The 21,219-nt window shown below is 42.1% G+C and overlaps 1 protein-coding gene across 8 annotated transcripts in view; it reads left to right on the top strand.

Moving 5' to 3' along the window:
- The window catches only part of LOC308250372 (protocadherin gamma-C4), a gene marked incomplete at its 5' end in the record, with an annotated part of 563,663 nt that overhangs the window by 31,546 nt on the left and 510,898 nt on the right, over positions 1-21,219 (top strand). For 2 of the 8 annotated variants that reach the window (XM_080672933.1, XM_080672938.1), the window contains one exon: positions 8,094-10,537. The exons of 4 other annotated variants lie outside the window; for them this stretch is intronic. In XM_080672933.1, coding sequence (XP_080529059.1) covers positions 8,129-10,537 — 2,409 coding nt within the window. Of the gene's footprint in view, positions 1-1,267; positions 3,659-8,093; positions 10,538-15,478; positions 17,990-21,219 lie in introns of those variants that run through there. 2 more of the 8 variants (XM_080672908.1, XM_080672943.1) reach the window with 2 other exon arrangements.

The raw sequence follows: 21,219 nt of genomic DNA, 5'->3' as shown, positions 1-21,219 counted from the left end.
CAGTATCCAGGATAAAATTAACATAGAGTTAGCCCAGTTAATAATGTGATTTATTTTCACTGTTTTAATTCTTACTAGAACCCAAACATTTGATGTAGTAGTTTATCTACAGACATTAGGATCTTTATTTGTTGCATAAAGGCAAAGATATGTGAGCTCACAATTTATAAACAACATGGACTTATCAATAATAGCAACTTGAAGAAATGCTGTCTAGATGAATCTAATTATAAAATTGTGTCAAGATGTTTACCAAAATTGATTTACTATGATTAAAGCTTCTAGAAAATTTAAATCTCCACGTTATGATTTTTCAGTGAACACTAAAGGTAGTTGGGTGATATTGAGAGAAATTAAAGAAATGGATTTTCAGCAATTTGAAAATCAGACTTCCAAAATGGAACTCAGACAAGAATACTATTCAAATAGTTTTAGTTACTTTGAAAATAACATCCAATATTAAATATTGCCAATAGGAGTATGAATTTGTTTTATGAGTAACATAAAAGTAGTAATACAAACATAGCATCAAAATAATAAAAACTCAAGAATTTTAAATAAAAGATATTGAAATATAGAAAAGATAAAAAACTAAAATAAAACTAAATTACAAAATCTTCCTTCTCTGTGAAGATAAAGGGTCCAGGATATCAATAATTCTATTACTCCACACTTTTACATATAAAGCATAAATCCCAAATATATTTAAAGTCAGCTAGGGGGTGGGGGGCAATGGTAAGATATGTACACATATAATACCTTAATAAAAATTTGAAAAGAAAAAAAAAATAAAGTCAGCTAGTGAATCTTATAAAGCCTCTCCCTAAAGAAAATAAATCAATAATATCACTTTAGAAAAGATTGGTGTGGCACTACTTAATTAGTATTGATTTTACAATGTTTAATGAAAATTTATCTTTTATTAAAAATTTAAGGATATATTTTGATTGGAGATAAGGGAAATAAAGACTACCCGAGTCATTGAAGTGAGGAAATATTTAACAAATGTAAGGAAAATAAAGCATATCAAGGTAAAATACTCACCCTTTCATCCACATGATGGCGCTGGAAACCGCGTTTTTTATTTTATTTTTAAACAAAGGAATACAGTGAGTTTACATTCCTTAGAAAAAGGCCACTCCATTTTTTCCTCAGCGGCTGAAGATGAAAAGGTGAGCAAATAAAAATTAAAGTAAATTGGGAATTAAGTTTCCCAAAGCTATTGTGTGGTAGTGCAAAGACATTTGAAAATTGCACCGAATTTGCGATGGTATATTCCCAGAGAAGAAGTACGGGAGCCCGGCGTCTGCTGTTCTCACTTGTGCTCATCGCAGCCTGGGAGGCCGGGAGCAGCCAGGTCCACTACTCCGTCCAGGAGGAGGCCAAGCACGGCACCTTCGTGGGCCGCATCGCGCAGGACCTGGGGCTGGAGCTGGCGGAGCTGGTGCCGCGCCTGTTCCGGATGGCATCCAAAGGCCATGGGGACCTACTGGAGGTAAATCTGCAGAATGGCATTTTGTTTGTGAATTTTTTTTTTTTTTATTTTTTCTTTTTTTTTATTTTCTCGGATCGACCGCGAGGAGCCTGGCGGAGGCGGAGAGTGGAGTGCAGCATCCACCTGGAGGTGATCGTGGAGAGGCCGCTGCAGGTCTTCCATGTGGAGGTGGAGGTGAAGGACATTAATGACAACCCGCCAAGGTTCTTGCGACAAGAACAAAGATTATTTATTTTAGAATCAAGAACAGTAGATTCCAGGTTTCCGCTAGAGGGCGCATTTGATATGGATATCGGAGCAAACGCAGAATTGAGATACAAGTTAAATTCTAATGAATATTTTCATTTGGATGTGAAAACAAATGAAGAAGAAACAAACTCTTTAGAGCTAGTATTGATGAAGCCAGTAGATAGAGAAGAAACCCAAGAACTTCGTTTATTATTGATTGCAGTTGATGGAGGAAAACCTGAACTAACAGGTACTGTTCAGTTATTGATCAATGTATTGGATGCAAATGATAATGCCCCAGAATTTCATAAATCAATTTATAACGTTAGATTACTTGAAAATACACCGAATGGGACGTTAGTTATTAAATTGAACGCCTCAGATGCAGATGAGGGTATTAATAAGGAAATAGTGTACCTCTTTAGTAATCTTGTTCTTGACGATGTAAAATCTAGATTTACAATCAATTCTAATAGTGGGGAAATAACGGTTAAGGGAGAACTGGATTATGAAGACTGTAATTTATATGAAATCAGCATCGATGCTGTAGATAAAAGTCCATTCCCATTAACTGGACACTGCAAAGTAATAGTGAAACTCTTAGATGAGAATGATAACACTCCAGAGATGGCCGTAACCTCCCTATCTCTGCCTGTCAAAGAGGATGCTCCACTGGGCACTGTCATTGCTTTGATCAGTCTGTCCGACCGAGATTCCGGTGCCAACGGACAGGTGACCTGCACCCTGTGGCCACACGTTCCCTTCAAGCTGATGTCCACCTTCAAGAATTACTATTCATTGGTGTTGGACAGCGCCTTAGACCGCGAGAGTGTGGCGAACTATAAGTTGGTGGTGACAGCACGGGACGGGGGCTCGCCTCCTCTGTCGACCACAGCCAGCCTGTCCGTGGAGGTGGCCGACGTGAACGACAACGCGCCAACGTTCGCGCAGCCTGAGCACACGGTGTTCGTGAAGGAGAACAACCCGCCCGGCTGCCACATCTTCACGGTGTCCGCGCGGGACGTGGACGCGCAGGAGAACGCGCTGGTGTCCTACTCGCTGGTGGAGCGGCGGGTGGGCGAGCGCGCGCTGTCGAGCTACGTGTCGGTGCACGCGGAGAGCGGCAAGGTGTACGCGCTGCAGCCTCTGGACCACGAGGAGCTGGAGCTGCTGCAGTTCCAGGTGAGCGCGCGGGATGCGGGCGTGCCTCCTCTGGGCAGCAACGTGACGCTGCAGGTGTTCGTGCTGGACGAGAACGACAACGCGCCTGCGCTGCTGCCGCCTGGGGCGGGCGCTGGGGGCAGCGCAGTGAGCGAGTCGGTGTCGCGGTTGGTGGGCGCGGGCCACGTGGTGGCGAAGGTTCGCGCGGTGGACGCGGACTCGGGCTACAACGCGTGGCTGTCTTATGAGCTGCTGCCGGCGGCGGGTGGTGCGCGCAGCCCGTTCCGCGTGGGGCTGTACACGGGCGAGATCAGCACGACGCGCGCCCTGGATGAGGCGGACTCGCCGCGCCAGCGCCTGCTGGTGCTGGTGAAGGACCATGGCGAGCCGGCGCTGGTGGCCACAGCCACCGTGCTGCTGTCGCTGGTGGACAGCGGCCAGGCGCCCAAGGCCTCATGGCGAGCGTCTTCCGGCCCCGCGAGCGCGGAGACGGCACTAGTGGACGTGAACGTGTACTTGATCATCGCCATCTGCGCGGTGTCCAGCCTGTTGGTGCTTTCGCTGCTGTTGTACACGGCTCTGCGGTGCTCCGCGTCGCCCACGGAGGGTGCGTGTGGGCCGGGGAAGCCCGTGCTGGTGTGCTCCAGCGCGGTGGGGAGCTGGTCTTACTCCCATCAGAGGCGGCAGAGGGTGTGCTCTGGGGAGGGGCCGCCCAAGACGGACCTCATGGCCTTCAGTCCCAGCCTACCTCAGGGTCCCAGCTCTGAAGACAATGTGAGTCTCAAATATTTTATTCATGGCTATTTTCGTCATGTCTTTCATATTTAATGTTTAATATTTCTCTCAATATTTTTTATTTTAAATTATGGCTTTGTACTTACCATTTTTTTAGGTGTAAGTTATCTCTTGGTACTACCATATTTACTTAAAATTGCCCTTCCTGGTTTGGCTCAGTGCTCGTTGGCCTGTATACTGAAGGCCCAGGTTCGATTCCAGTCAAGGGCACATCCCCAGTAGGGGGCGTTCAGGAGGCAGCCAATCTGATTCTCTTTCATCATTGATGTTTCTCCCTTCCTCTCTAAAACCAATAAAAATATATTAAAAAATACGCTTATTTTTAAAATTAATTTTAGTTTGTTGGAGAGAATTGCTTTACATTATAGAGTTTATTTCAGTAATATTCCCCCTCTTTATGAGGTTTTTATGGTTGTAGTTAATGGATTAATTTTTTCCATGATAGAGTTTCTGAAATTAAATTTTTATAAATATTTTAATTTTCATTCTTAGGAAATGTAGGAAAATACTTTTAAGACATATATTTGAAGTTATTATTTGTTCTCAAAGCCTCATATTATGGTATTTCAAAATGTTTTTACATCATTGAATTAGTTTTTCTTTTGTTCTCCGTTGAGTAGCAATTATTTCAGTATTTTGTTACACCAATTTAATTTGTTTTTCAGTAATATTTGAGTACTGAATAATTCTTTTTTCTTTATTGATTAAGGTATTACATATGTGTCCTTATTCCCCATTGCCCCCCCCCCCCCAATAATTCTTTTCAAGTTTATCTAAACAGTTAGGCTTGCATGCTCATGATGAATTTATAGTTTAATATTTTTAGCTTGAATTGTTTCATTGTATTCATTCTTTAATAGGAAATACATTTACATGGTTTAAAATGCTTCCCTCCCATCTCCAATATCAAGCCACTTAATGTATCTTTTTGAGTATTTCAAATATTCCACTACCTTGGTTATCTTTCTGGAGATTTTTCTTTATATACAAATAAACTGCCCTGTCCCATTTTATTCCATAGTATTCATTTCGCTTTTCCTCTTGTTTTCTTCAATCAATATATCTTCAATCAATAAGTAACGACATATTGGTGCTTAAGTGGATATCTCATATTTCTTCCCATATCTATGGTGTCCCATTTTGTAGATATATCATTATTTTCCCCATTAACACCAACATTTTAGTGGAACAATGGTTAGCTTTTGCCTAACTTGCATTTTTAAAATTTATAAATTATGTTGGTGAGATGTCATTGTGAAATCTCATAGTAAGGACAATCTTAACATTTCTAAATTAAAATGTTGGTACTGCCCTGGCTGGTGTAGCTTAGTTGGTTGGGCATCATCTCATGCACCAAGTGCACCAAAATGTATGTGGCTGGATCCCAGTTAGGGTGTGTGCAGGAGGCAGCAGATTGATGTTTCTCTCTCATATCAACGTTTCTTTCTCTCTCCCTCTCCCTTCCTCTTTCTCTAAAAATCAATGAAAAATTTTGTACTTATGGTTGTTTTTTTGTTTTCTGATTAAAAAAAGTAAGTGTACCATGATACAAACTTCCCTCTTGAGTTGGTGTATAACAATACAGTGATGTATAACAAAGCTGTACATTTGAATCTACCATAGGCGAGGGTACGCTCCATCTCAAATACAGACAATTTTTTTCTATACTTGTTGAAAAAACAATGTGGGTTTAGCAGGTAGTTAATATTTCACATTTCGTATGATAAAATGTCAATTCCCATTTTTATTGCTTTGTCTATTTCTTGCATTCTCACATGTATTTAATTTTATAAATACACTTGTATCATACTATTAAAATATTTTGAATATCCCATTACTTTGGGGGAAATCCTAAAAATTGAGAAGGGAGTTCTCACCAATTTGTTAGCAATTGGCAGATTTTTAAAAATCAAGTTAATTTAGTTGTAAAATAGAAATTCTTTGATTTATGTTATAACTGAAATCTTTCTTTGGGAGAGGAAGTTATTCATAGATTGACTATGCCTTTTTTCTATACATAATATTCTCCCTTAACTAGAATAAATTATTTTTAAAATAGATTTTATTGATTTCAGAGAGGAAGGGAGAGAGAGAGAGAATGATAGAAACATAAATGATGAAAGAGAATCATTGATTTCCTGCTTCCTGCACACCCCTTACTGGGGATGGAGCCCGAAACCCTGACCCAACTGGAATGAACCTCCTGGTTCATAGGTCCACGCTCAAACACTGAACACTGAGCCACACGAGCCCCGCTAGAATGAATTATGTATTTTTGGAAATAACTGAATACATATTTAAGCTGTTTCTCATGAGAGGACCATTTTCCTTTTCCATGTTAATTTATTTTACATAAATGAGTTTAGAAACATTGTATAATTTTCTATTTAAGCCAATAAACAGAATTATTAAAACTATTATACTTAATAGGATTATGTTATAAGCTTTCTGGAAGTTGCTAGGAACTGCAATGGGAAGAGGTTTGATACTTAATTTTAATTAACAAATTAAAAAGTTGAAATTTGAAGAGACTTCATTTACCGCAAAATTTATGAAACACCTTAACCACTATTGAAACACTTTAATAATAAGACTGCAGGTCAATATATCTTTTGTCAAGTCTTAATCTTCCCACAAGCAAAGAACCCTTTTCTTTTGGGGTTATTTTTGGTTAGCAAATGAGCTATTTGTTTATTCAAAATAACTGCAATAGCAATAGAAAGTTAGAGATAAGAGCTATTATATAGATCTAGGTTATAATTTTAAGGTGTAACTTATTGGGGAGAGCTTTGATTACAGTTGTCTTGATGATTTTACAAGTATATCAGAAATTTGATAGAAGGTGTATGTTGGCATGTGTCCACTTGAGAAGTCTCTTTTTGTGACTCTGATTTCTCCTTTTGAGAAAGAGTTTAATCACCTCCAGTTGATGACATTAAGAATGAATTCATGGTGAAATTGAAATTTGGGCTTTACTTTGATATGAAGGTAACATTTTTACAGGTAAAGATGGAAGTAATTTTATAAAAACAGCTTGAACAAATATTGTATTGAAGAAGAAAACAAATGATCTATATTGTATATAAAATAGAATTCACATTGGGGAGTAGTTGAAAATAACAATGGAAAAGTTAGCTTGTGATCATATATCAGGTCATGTAGAAGTGATTATAATTTCTTGGAATTTTTAAATTTAGTGCAATTCAATATAAGTTGTAGTCATGAAGATAAATATGATGGTATGTGAAAAGAAAAATGGACTGTAGGCAGACGTTGACTAGTGCAGGTAAGGAAGAAGTTGTAATAAAATAAATCATATTGGTGATACGGAGAATGTTCATGCCATTAAAATAAAATGAAAATTTCAAGGGTTGAATTTGGGGGTTATTAATGATTTCTCTTCATATCCCTCAAATTGTACTTAAATTATTTTCCAAACCTCTTTTCATTGCAGTTCCTAGCAATTTTCAGCATGTATGGGTGAAAATGACAATTATAACCATAGAAATGAGAGAAGATGTGGGTTTGGAAATATCTTCAATAAAACTCTTAATTGAAACATTGGAAGTGGACGGGAACACTTAAAGAAAAGCATATAAAAGGTTGAGGTTGAGAGAAAAATATGAGGCTATTTATGAGCAACTGAAGGATCACAGCATCAGAAAACAATGGGTAGAAATTTCACTAGAATTAGTAATGATGGAGAAGTATGTGAAGGAAAATGTTTTAAGGGGGAGGCCTAATATAAACTACAGAGAAATTTATAAATGTAAAGAATATAAATATACACTAAAATAGTTATCATCCATTATTAAGTAAAAGAACCTTCCACAGAAGTATTTGATATTCATTGAACAAAGAAAGAATGGACTTCAATAATCTATAAGGCTTTAAAATTTTGGATAAAATTTGTTCATTTAAAATTACATTCTTTTCTCAGAGCAAAATATAACAGCATGTCTGATGACTGAAATATATGAAAATGTGTTTTTTTCCTGTACATAAAAAGTGTAGGATAGTTTGCACTTCTAATTCCCAAACCTCCTTCGAATCACTCTTAATTTTCTAAATTGATTGATATATAAATTATTGGAAGGAAAGTTGTTTCACTATGAAAAAGTTGATCCTTTACCCTACTCTAAATTATAAAAGAAGTCAGACAAGATGAAACCGACTCGGCAAATGACAAACATGAGGAGATTTACTATTAAAGTAAGGCAAAAGGAGACATTTTAAAAAAATTTAAAGAACTAGTGCGTAGCGCAGTTACAAGAATTCATTTCTTACTTACCCCTTGGAGCCGCATGATGTCGCTGTCTACCAGGAAGTTACATCTAGCTCGTATTCAAACACATTCCTCCTATTACTGCATCCTTCCACCAGTGCTGAATGATGGCAGGCGCAGAAGATTTGCATTAACAGACTTGGATCATACAGTATTTCATTTCAATGCCGAGAGATCTTCAGTTGGAAATAAAACAAGTATTTGACATGGTTATTACCCCGGAAGGCCGACTGGGATCTCGGTGTCTGCTGCTCTCGCTTATGTTCCTTGCAGTCTGGGAGGCTGGGAGCGGTCAGGTCCACTACTCCGTCCCGGAGGAGGCCAAGCACGGCACTTTCGTGGGCCGCATCGCGCAGGACCTGGGGCTGGAGCTGGCGGAGCTGGTACCGCGCCTGTTCCGGATGGCATCCAAAGGCCGCGGGGACCTTCTGGAGGTAAATCTGCAGAATGGCATTTTGTTTGTGAATTCTCGGATCGACCGCGAGGAGCTGTGCGGGCGGAGCCTGGAGTGCAGCATCCACCTGGAGGTGGTGGTGGAGAGGCCGCTGCAGGTTTTCCATGTGGAGGTGGAGGTGAAGGACATTAACGACAACCCTCCTGTGTTCCCGGTAAAGGAACAAAGAGTGCTTATTTATGAATCTAGGCTGCCAGAATCTCTGTTTCCACTAGAGGGCGCTTCGGATGAGGATGTTGGTGTAAATTCCATTTTAACCTATAAACTCAGTTCCAGTGAATATTTCACGCTAGATGTGAAAACAAACAGTGATGATAATACACAAATTGGACTCGTGTTAAGGAAATCTTTGGACCGAGAGGAAACTCCTGAACATAATTTATTGCTCATGGCCACTGACAGAGGCAAACCTGAGCTCACTGGCAGCGTTCAGGTGCTGGTCACTGTGATGGACGTGAATGACAATGCTCCCAGTTTCCAACAGTCTGAATATGAAGTAAGAATATTCGAAAACTCAGACAACGGAACAATAGTTATCAGACTGAATGCTTCTGATCCTGACGAAGGAACCAATCGGGAGATTTCTTACTCTTTTAATAGCTTTGTTCCACCCATGGTTATTGACCAGTTTAGCATCGATTCAAAGAGTGGAGAAATAAAAATTCGAAAGAATTTGGATTTTGAAAAAGTGAGTTCCTATAAAATCCGCATTGACGCCACGGACAGAGGCCACCCACCGATGGCGGGTCATTGTACAGTTTTGGTAAAAGTCTTGGATATTAATGATAACGCCCCTCAGATTTCCTTGACTTCAATGTCCTTTCCAGTCAGTGAAGACGCTCCACTCGGTAGTGTGATTGCCCTAATCAGTGTATACGACCAAGATGCTGGCGTCAATGGCCAGGTGACCTGCCTTCTGATGCCCCATGGGCCCTTCAGGCTGGTGTCTACCTTCAAGAATTACTATTCGCTGGTGCTGGACAGCGCCCTGGACCGCGAGAAGCTGTCACACTACGAGTTGGTGGTGACGGCACGAGATGGGGGCTCGCCTTCTCTGTCGTCCACAGCCAGCGTGTCCGTGGAGGTGGCCGACGTGAACGACAACGCGCCAACGTTCGCGCAGCCCGAGTACACGGTGTTCGTGAAGGAGAACAACCCGCCCGGCTGCCACATCTTCACGGTGTCCGCGCGGGACGTGGACGCGCAGGAGAACGCGCTGGTGTCCTACTCGCTGGTGGAGCGGCGGGTGGGCGAGCGCGCGCTGTCGAGCTACGTGTCGGTGCACGCGGAGAGCGGCAAAGTGTACGCGCTGCAGCCTCTGGACCACGAGGAGCTGGAGCTGCTGCAGTTCCAGGTGAACGCGCGCGACGCGGGCGTGCCTCCTCTGGGCAGCAACGTGACGCTGCAGGTGTTCGTGCTGGATGAGAACGACAACGCGCCTGCGCTGCTGCCGCCTGGGGCGGGCGCTGGGGGCAGCGCGGTGAGCGAGTCGGTGTCGCAGTTGGTGGGCGCGGGCCACGTGGTGGCGAAGGTTCGCGCGGTGGACGCGGACTCTGGCTACAACGCGTGGCTGTCTTATGAGCTGCTGCCGGCGGCGGGTGGTGCGCGTAGTCCGTTCCGCGTGGGGCTGTACACGGGCGAGATCAGCACGACGCGTGCCCTGGACGAGGCGGACTCGCCGCGCCAGCGCCTCCTGGTGCTGGTGAAGGACCATGGCGAGCCGGCGCTGGTGGCCACCGCCACCGTGCTGCTGTCTCTGGTGGACAGCGGCCAGGCGCCCAAGGCCTCATCGCGATTGTCTTCTGGCACCGCGAGTGCCGAGGCGGCGCTGGTGGACGTGAATGTGTACCTGATCATCGCCATCTGCGCGGTGTCCAGCCTGTTGGTGCTCACGCTGCTGCTGTACACGGCTCTGCGATGCTCGGCGCCCCCCACTGACGGCGCAAGCGAGCCTCGGAAGCCCGTGCTGGTTTGCTCCAGCGCTGTGGGGAGCTGGTCTTACTCACAACAGAGGCGGCAGAGGGTGTGCTCTGGGGAGGGGCCGCCCAAGACGGACCTCATGGCCTTCAGCCCCAGCCTACCCCCCAGCCTACCTCAGGCTCTCAGCTCTGCAGACAACGTGAGTCTAAAGAATTTTTATTTTCAGCTTTTTAAAAACGCAGTCTTTTAGGTTTTCTGCTCAAATATTTTTTATATAATTTATTATATATTTAGTTGATAGATTTACATGTACTTTTATTTTTAATGGTATTGCACTTTTGCACTCTTTATGTTGAATTATATTTATGTTAAATATGCAGTTTTGTTTTCAGAGTGTCCAGTCTTGTAGATTAAAATTGGCGATTTATATTAGTTATTTTTTATTTTTATGTGAAATTTTTACCAATTGGAATGAGTTTACTCTCTGTTTTATTTATTTTTAAAATATATTTTATTGATTTTTAACAGAGAGGAAGGGAGAGGGATAGAGAGTTAGAAACATCGATGAGAGAGAAATGAGAAACATCAATCAGCTGCCTCCTGCACACTCCCTACTGGGTATGTGCCTGCAACCAAGGTACATGCCCTTGGCCGGAATCGAACCTGGGACCTTTGAGTCCGCAGGCCGACACTCTATCCACTGAGCCAAACCGGTTAGGGCTTACTCTCTGTTTTATAGTGGATGTCTCTAACTGAATGTTTACATGCCCACACTTTGCTATGAAGTCTTTTTTTTTCAAATTCCAAGCCAAGACTTTATTTTTTTTAATAAATCTTTATTGTTCAGATTATTACAATTGTTTCTCCTTTCCCCCCCCATAGCTCCCCTCCACCCGGTTCCCACCCTACCCTTTGCCCTTACCTCCCCCCACATTGTCCTCATCCATAGGTGTACCATTTCTGTCCAGTCTCTTCTTGCAACCCCCATACCCCTTTCCCTCTGAGAATTATCAGTCCACTCCCTTTCTATGCCCCTGATTCTATTATATTCACCAGTTTATTCTGTTCCTCAGGTTTTTAATTCACTTGATTTTTAGGTTCACTTGTTGGTAGATATGTATTTGTTGTTCATAATTTTTCTCTTTACTTTTTTCTTCTTCCTCTTCTTTAAGAATACCTTTCAGCATTTCATATAATACTGGTTTGGTGGTGATGAACTCCTTCAGCTTTTTCTTATCTGTGAAGCTCTTTATCTGACCTTCCATTCTGAATAATAACTTTGCTGGGTAGAGTAATCTTGGTTGCAGGTTCTTGCTGTTCATCACTTTGAATATTTCTTGCCACTCCCGTCTGGCCTGCATAGTTTCTGTTGAGAAATCAGCTGACAATCGTATGGGTGCTCCCTTGTAGGTAATTAACTGTTTTTCTCTTGCTGCTTTTAATATTCTCTCTTTGTCTTTTGCTCTTGGCATTTTAATTATGATGTGTCTTGGTGTGGTCCTCTTTGGATTCCTTTTGTTTGGGGTTCTGTGGGCTTCCTGGACTTGTAAGTCTATTTCTTTCACCATGTGGGGGAAGTTTTCTGTCATTATTTCTTCCAATAGGTTTTCAGTATCTTGCTCTCTCTCTTCTTCTGGCACCCCCATAATTCTGATGTTGGTATGCTTGAAGTTGTCCCAGAGGCTTCTTACACTATCTTCAACTTTTTGGATTCTTTTTTCTTTTTTTTTGCTTTTCCGGTTGAGTGTTTTTTGCTTCTTTGTATTTCAAATCTTTGACTTGATTCTTGCGTTCCTCTAGTCTGCTGTTAGGTCTCTGTATAATATTTTTTATTTCAGTCAGTGTATGTTTAATTTCTAGTTGGTACTTTTTCATATCTTTGAGGGTCTCGTTATATTTATCAGCCTTTTCTAGAATATTCTTGAAGAGCCTTATAACCGTGGTTTTGAATTCTATATCCAGTCATTTGTTTTCCTCCATTTCTTTCATTTGTGATCTGTTTTTTCGTCTTCCCATTTTTCACTGCTTTGCTGAGTTGGTAGAGTAGCTTTGTGTGCTAGGTTTCCTATATGGCCTAGTGGGTCGGCCTCCCCAGTTAACCTGAGGTGGACATCTTGGTGCACCCCTTTGTGGACTGTGTGTACAGCCTTGTTGTAGTTAAGTCTTGATTGTTGTTGGTATCACTGGGAGGAATTGACCTCCAGGCCAGTTGGCTGTGAGGATTAGCTGTGTCTACATGGGGAGATTTTCAGTGCTGGAGACAGCCTTATAGGATTAGCCTTGCCAGATTGCAAAATCCTCTGTGCTCAGCTTGGAAGGGGTGGAGTCTCAGGGCGGAGCAGACAGTCTTGGCTTCCTGTCAGCCCTGCCCTTGCGTGAGTCTCCAGACCTCCGCCCTCCGCGGTTCCCGAGTTTCCACCTGACAGTCCAGACTTCCCCGGTAAGAGCCTGGGTCCCCAGGGGCTCGCCCAGAACTGCGGTTCAGTGCAGTCAGAACTGGGGTTCAGTGCAGTCAGGAGCCCCTGACTCCCTTCCGCCAGGGACAGCCTGTGGTAACCTCTGCAGTCAGTCCCTGTGCGCACTCACGCCTCCAGACTCCTGCCACCACGGCTCCCCTGAGTCTCTGAGTTTCTGAGTCTTCAGGTGCCTTTCTCTCTACCTGACAGTCCAAACTCCCCCTGTATGAGCCTGGGTCCACAGGGTTTCGCCCGGAACTGAGGTTCAGTGCAGTAGGGGGCTTCCTTCCCCCTCCTGCCAGAGAAAGCCAGCCAGGCACTCCGCCGCCCTTCCTCCCTGCACGCCCGCCCGTGTTTCAGTACCTCAGCTCTTTGCTGCTCCTTCTCCGTGAGATTTCCTCTTTCCTTCTAGTTGTAGAATTTCCACTCAGCCAGCTTTCCTGTGGTTCTGGATGGTGTCTGTTCTGTCTTTTAGTTGTAGTTTTGAAATTGTTGTGTGAGGCAGCAGTTTAGGTGCTTACCTATGCCGCCATCTTCGTTTCCCTCCAAGCCAAGACTTTCTGAAGTCTTTATAATTGCTTTTTAAAAACAAATTGACATATTCCATACATTTTTATTTATAAAAACGTATACATTTCAATATCACCTGGTCAATATTGCCTTTTTATGCTTAGTCTAGAACTTAAATTATCTTAATTTTTTCTTATTACTCTAATTTATTTCTCCTTTTCAATCTTCTTTTTCTAGTAACTGACTTCTTTTTAACTTACTCAGCAGTAGTTTTTCTGCTTGCCCATGATGAATATTGTAACTTAAAAATATAGTTTAAATGATATTTCAGTAGCATATTTATTTTGTTCTTTCTTTGTATATAACAAACATACCCACATTCAAAATGTCAAGTAGTATATAATGACAAGTCTGTCACCTTCAACCCTAAACCAATCACTTTAACTCTTTGAATTTCTGAAACATTTTAAATTTCTTTAGTTTCCTCCAAGATTTTATATGTATATATACAATCTGCCTTTCTTTTTTTAAAAAAAGCAAGTGCTTACATTTAACCTACTCTTAGTTTTTCTACTATATCTTGGTATTTATGCCATATTATTTCATAAAAAGCTTTCTGGTTGTTTGGTTGTTTTCTCTCTTTTAAATATCTGCATCTTATTTTATTGTATGACTATATAGTGATTTATTCATCCATTTCTATGTTTATACATTACTGGAACAATACCTTACTTAAACAAACTCAACCACGAGTATTGTCAACTTTTATAGTTGGTAAAATCTTAGTATACCTTAGGAAGTTATTTTAGGATGTCTGTTTATTATTTTCAGTGTTCTTTTACATAAAGATAGAGATGCCCATATTCAATGGAATTATTTACCATTGAGCAGTAAAATGCTTCCACACAATCAGAACAAATTTGCTCCTCTTTTGAAAGAATAGTCAAATTTGTAGAAAAACCTATAAATATTCTAACTCTTGATGATGATGGTAATTGTAATCCTATTTTTTATTGCTTTATTTTTATTTTCACATAAATATACTTTAGAAACCATTTCCCAAGCATATTTGAAGAAAATTTTAAAATTCTACTTTTGGGGTAGGGGGATGACTAGAAGTTGATATGAAATCCTCCTCCATGCTCCAATCTTTATCCACCGATTATCACTTTTTTATTAAGGTAATTTGTTTTTGGAAATTCAATCTGACATACCAAGGCTATGGAAACTTTCTTTTGTTGGTAAAAAGTTCTCACAGAGATACTGAAGAATGCAATTATCTTTACACAATCTTAGAATTTAGAATGAACTATACTGTATAGTAGTTTACATGAAGATAATGTAAATAGTTTCACAGAAAGTGCTCTTATTCCCCTTTTCCATATTACTTGCACTTAAAGAAGGATTTTACATATGTTTATTCTGTGACTGAAAATATCATTGTAATTACATGTTAATCTCATTCTCACACATCTGGATTAATAGGGACTAAGTAAAAGCCATATGTGATGCTTTAGTTAAGTTTTAAAATTAGAAATCTTCAGTTAGGGCCAAATTAATAAAATATTCTTACCTCCCAAGAAAACCTTCAAGGTAAAGAATGCTTGCTAATACATATTTTATGAAGTCTTTTCTGATAGTAAGAAAAGGGTTTTCTTGTTGCCCCAAAAATAACTAGAATAAAAGGTCAGTGATAAGCGCCTCCTACAGATGTCCCAATTAAGTATAATAAGACAGATCTCATTAAATAAAGTTGTTTTTTAAAATCACAGCCACAATTGAGAATTGCTAATATATGAATTCGAAGGAGAGCTTAATCACCCATTACTGAGTCATTTAAGATGAAAAAGTAAAGTGCAACTTTTGAGGTGTATATATCAATATTTAATAATTGGGAAGAAATTTCTTTATTTATGAAGAAAGAGATCACCAGCTCAACAAAATTAATGTAAGGAGCCAGGAGGTGTAAATGCCTCTAGGACTGATAAAGGTGAAGATACACTATTAAGTAGAATAAGAGAAAAGAAAATATTCATTGGATTAAAAGAACCCCATTTTAGCGGAGGTAAGTGAATTTAATAATTATTACCTTTAGAGCCGCTTGATGTCGCTGTCTACAAAGAAGTTCTGTCTAGCCAAGATCCAGACTTCCTCTAGCAGTGCTGTATCCGTCTCTAAATGCTGAACAATGGCGGAGGCAGCGGAATTGTATTAAAGACTTTAGGAAACGCAACAGTACGCCTTTGTATCAAACAAGCTCTTTGACAGCAATAAAACGAATACTTGACATGGTGTTTTCCTGGCGAGGAGGCCCGGAAGCCCGGTGTCTGTTGCTTTCGCTTCTGTTCCTGGCAGCCTGGGAGACTGGGAGCGACCAAGTTCACTACTCGGTGGCAGAGGAGGCCAAGCACGGCACCTTCGTGGGCCGCATCGCGCAGGACCTGGGGCTGGAGCTGGCGGAGCTGGTGCCCCGCCTGTTCCGGGTGGCGTCCAAAGGCCGCGGGGACCTTCTGGAGGTAAATCTGCAGAATGGCATTTTGTTTGTGAATTCTCGGATCGACCGCGAGGAGCTGTGCGGGCGGAGCCTGGAGTGCAGCATCCACCTGGAGGTGGTGGTGGAGAGGCCGCTGCAGGTTTTCCATGTGGAGGTGGAGGTGAAGGACATTAACGACAACCCTCCGGTGTTCCTGTTAAAGGAGCAAAAGCTGTATGTTTCAGAATCCAGATTGCCAGATTGTCGGTTTCCGCTAGAGGGTGCTTGGGATGCAGATATTGGCGCTAACTCCATTTTAACCTATAGGCTTAGCGACAGTGATTACTTCATGCTAGATGTGAATTCAAAAAATGAGGAGAATAAGCAACTTGAGCTCGTGTTAAGGAAATCTGTGGACCGAGAGGAAACTCCGAAACATAACTTATTACTGACGGCCACTGATGGAGGCAAACCTGAGCTCACTGGCAGCGTTCAGGTGCTGGTCACTGTGATGGACGTGAATGACAATGCTCCCAGTTTCCAACAGTCTGAATATGAAGTAAGAATATTCGAAAACTCAGACAACGGAACAATAGTTATCAGACTGAATGCTTCTGATCCTGACGAAGGAACCAATCGGGAGATTTCTTACTCTTTTAATAGCCTTGTTCCACCCATGATTATTGACCAGTTTAGCATCGATTCAAAGAGTGGAGAAATAAAAATTCGAAAGAATTTGGATTTTGAAAAAGCGAGTTCCTATAAAATCCGCATTGACGCCACGGACAGAGGCCACCCACCGATGGCGGGTCATTGTACAGTTTTGGTAAAAGTCTTGGATATTAATGATAACGCCCCTCAGATTTCCTTGACTTCAATGTCCCTTCCAGTCCCAGAAGATGCTCCACTGGGTACCGTGATTGCCTTAATCAGTGTGTCCGACTTGGACTCCGGTGTCAACGGGCATGTAACCTGCACATTGTCATCCCATGTCCCCTTCAAGCTGGTGTCCACCTTCAAGAATTACTATTCGCTGGTGCTGGACAGCGCCCTGGACCGGGAGAGCGTGTCGGGCTATGCTGTAGTAGTCACCGCGCGGGATGGGGGCTCGCCTTCCCTGTCAGCCACAGCCAGCCTGTCCGTGGAGGTGGCCGACGTGAACGACAACGCGCCAACGTTCGCGCAGCCTGAGCACACGGTGTTCGTGAAGGAGAACAACCCGCCCGGCTGCCACATCTTCACGGTGTCCGCGCGGGACGTGGACGCGCAGGAGAACGCGCTGGTGTCCTACTCGCTGGTGGAGCGGCGGGTGGGCGAGCGCGCGCTGTCGAGCTACGTGTCGGTGCACGCGGAGAGCGGCAAGGTGTACGCGCTGCAGCCTCTGGACCACGAGGAGCTGGAGCTGCTGCAGTTCCAGGTGAGCGCGCGCGACGCGGGCGTGCCTCCTCTGGGCAGCAACGTGACGCTGCAGGTGTTCGTGCTGGACCAGAACGACAACGCGCCTGCGCTGCTGCCACTTGGACCGAGCGGCGGGGGTGGCCCAGTGAGCCAGTTAGTGTCGCGGTTGGTGGGCGCGGGCCACGTGGTGGCGAAGGTGCGCGCAGTGGACGCGGACTCGGGCTACAACGCGTGGCTGTCTTATGAGCTGCTGCCGGCGGCGGGTGGTGCGCGCAGCCCGTTCCGCGTGGGGCTGTACACGGGCGAGATCAGCACGACGCGCGCCCTGGACGAGGCGGAATCGCCGCGCCAGCGCCTCCTGGTGCTGGTGAAGGACCATGGCGAGCCGGCGCTGGCGGTCACGGCCACCGTGCTGCTGTCGCTGGTGGACAGCGGCCAGGTGCCGAAGATCTCGTTGCGGGCATCTTCTGGCGCTGCGGACGTGGAGACAGCGCTGGTGGACGTGAACGTGTACCTGATCATCGCCATCTGCGCGGTGTCCAGCCTGTTGGTGCTCACGCTGCTGCTGTACACGGCTCTGCGTTGTTTGGCGCCGCCCAGCGAGGGTGTGTGCGGGCCGGGGAAGCCCGTGCTGGTGTGCTCCAGCGCGGTGGGGAGCTTGTTGTACTCGCAGCAGAGGCGGCAGAGGGTGTGCTCTCGGGAGGGGCCGCCCAAGCCGGACCTCATGGCTTTTAGCCCCAGTCTTCCTCCAGGTCCTCCTGGATCTGTAGTTGCAATGGGAGATCTAGAAGCTTCTTTTGACTCCACTGGGAAGGTAGGTTGCTCTTATATTTTATGTATTAATATATTTATTAATTTAGTCTAGAAAATATTCTTATTACTTATACAGTACATTTAAATAGTTTTTATTCATTTATTTTTATGTATCTGGTCTAATTTAAACATTTATTACCCAAAAGTGAATGCCTTAAATTTATAGCTATTTTTGGGTTTGTTTCCACTTCCATTTGAGAACCATTATAGACTATATGTTGAACAATTATTCATTACGTACTGAATTACTTTTTAAAAAAATCCTCACCCCCGAGGATATGTTTTTAAAAAAATTGATTTTAGAGAGAGGAAAGGAGAAATATAGGAGAAACATCCATGAGTGAGAGAAACATGGATCTGTTGCCTCCCCTTTGCTACCCTGTGGGGATCTGGACCTAGGATCCAGCCAGTGTCAGTGGAACCAGCCATGTACTGGACCATGCTCCAACCAACTGACCCAGACTGGCCAGGGATGAGTTACTGCTATTTAATACCTTATGGGCATCATATTGAATTATTAAAGTTGTGATGTCATTGTACCTGGAAATATTTGGTGAAAATCAATTTAGTTTTTAGATGTTAAGTAAACTTCAACACCACTCTATCATTTATTCATTTCTAAGGTATGGATAATATTTTCATTTAGTAGCTTTGTTTATAAGAAACCTCATAGCAGAAATATGTAGTAACTGTTACTAGTCAACTTCGTAGTTTTCTACCTTTCTGTGGGTGGAGAACTTTGAGAGACATGGTTGGTCAACACTACTTGGTGTTTATAACGTCAGTGAGTAACCTCCAGTGTATGCTTGAAAACAGTTGCTTTAACTTGAGGGGTCAAATTCTAACAACAAATGTTACAAATATAATTCTTATTAAAACTGTGTAAATTTTTTTCTATATGTCTGACAATGTAGATCATAAGAAAATGTTGATAGAGAGTTTTCTCTACACTTAGAATATTTATTGAAATTCATATTTTATCTGATATTGGCGAAAATACATCCCAATTGGTATTTTCTTTCTTCAAAAAAATTTTTCCTATCTATAAAAAATTGGTAATGATATAATGTTTGGACATTAAAGATCTACCTATATTCTACACTTTCAGTTCTCTTGAAATTCATAGTTTGGAACTTAATTACCTCTACCAGTTTATATGTATCTACTTTTTCTTCAATATTCCAAAAGACAGAAATCTGGATATTAGGTGGTGCAGCTGTAAAGTCACTACATGGCAAACTTATATTTCCTGAATTGTGGTTTGTGCCTTTCAAGTTGGTGGTTCTTCACACTATTTTTAGTTCAAGCATTTGTTTTCTAATTCATATTTTTAAAACTTCCATTGTACGTATGTGGAGTTTTTGTGATGTGATTATATTTCTATTCTATATTTTTATTGTGTTAGGTATTTTAGAAAATGTTCATTAATTAAAAACTCAGTGGAACAAGATTAGAGTGGCTTTGCCCTAACCGGTTTGGCTCAGTGGATAGAGCGTCAGCTTCCAGACTGAAAGGTCCCAGGTTCAATTCCGGTCAAGGGCATGTACCTTTGTTGCGGGCACATCCCCAGTAGGAGGTGTGCGGGAGGCAGCTGATGGATGTTTCTCTCTCATCGATGTTTCTAACTTTCTATCCCTCTCCCTTCCTCTCTGTAAAAAAGCAATAAAATATATTTTTAAAAAAAAAGAGTAGAGTGGCTTTGAGAATAGAGCCACAGTAGTATAACCATGAAAATGCAAGTAACCTAATTTTTCCCAATAAGTAAATATTTCAATAATTTAAAAAATTTTATTGTAGCATTGGCCTGCAGACTGAATGGTCCTAGGTTCGATTCCAGTCAAGGGCATGTACCTTGGTTGCAGGCACATCCCCAGTAGGGAGTGTGCAGGAGGCAGCTGATCGATATTTCTCTTTCATCGATGTTTCTAACTCTCTATCCCTCTCCCTTCCTCTCTGTAAAAAAATCAACAAAATATATTTTAAAATTTTTGTTTTATAGAACACATGTTTGGTACATACTACAAAACAATCTATCATTTTATTTTATTTCTTTTAAAACTTGAAGAGTCTCTGAACTTCCATGGTAAAACATGTCTGTTTCTTTCAGCACAACTCACCTTAAATCTAGACTTAAACCTTCAAATATCTCTGTCCTTGCACTTTTTTTTTTCAGGTTCCATATGTTACTTGAACTTGGGCTGAGGTATTTGAATATGTTATATTGATTAAGGAGCACTACAAATGTCATCCCCTTAAGAGCCCCACCTTTAATCTTTTAGAACTAGTATTATTAAGTACTTACTGTATCTTCTATAATTATACATTTTATTCTTTATTATTGATGGTTGTATTGATATAATTGGTAATTTAGTCCTTTATATTAATCTTGATTCTCTCCCAGAATATGGACTGTCATCAATTGTAAATTTTCCAAAGACAGTGAATATTTTAGTAATGAATTTATCTTTTCAGCCATCAGGAAGTATGAGTACATTAGGATTTAGTAATGAATTTATCTTTTCAGTCATCAGGAAGTATGAGTACATTGGGATCTGTCAACCTCAGTGAGAATGACAAGGTTAGGATTCAGAACAGTTGGGAAGTTCAAAATACAGAGGTGAGAGCATGGAAGACACTTTAGTACTATGCCTAATAGCTGTCCCTCTGTGCTTCTGTAGGTAGCATTCTTCAATTCAAACCAGAATCATGGAACCAATAGTGAAGATCCTTTATATCAGTTTCTAAATTGTAGTTTCTAGATAGGGCTATGTTATGAGCCAATCTCAGACAGTTTTTCAAGTAAACAGGATACTATAAATCTATGTATATAAAAGCCTAAGTGACCATTACAACCAAAGGACTGAATGACCAGTTGACCAGTCACTATGATGCACACTGACCACGAGGGGGCAGACACTCAATGCAGGAGCTGCCCGCTGGTGGTCAGCGCCGTCCCACAGCCAACCTCCCGCGGTTCCTCCCCACTGCTGGCTAGCCCAGATTGCCCCGATAGGGACTGTTGGAGACTACCCCGATTGGCCCCAATCACCGGCCAGGCCAAGGAACCCCACCCGGGCACAAATTTGTGCACTGAGCCTCTAGTAAGTATATAAGACCACAGCATTAATAAAGCATATTCCAGGCAAATTGGTGTCTATGGTCAGACCATTATTAGATCTGATAATGCTAACTGCATTAGCAACACCTGGAGTCCTTCTGGTTCCCAGACTC

This window comes from Plecotus auritus (assembly GCF_963455305.1).
Source record: "Plecotus auritus genome assembly, chromosome: 6".
Taxonomy (NCBI): Eukaryota; Metazoa; Chordata; class Mammalia; order Chiroptera; family Vespertilionidae; genus Plecotus; species Plecotus auritus.
The sequence above is the reverse complement of the archived record's forward strand: the minus strand, read 5'-3'. Positions and strand labels throughout refer to the sequence as shown.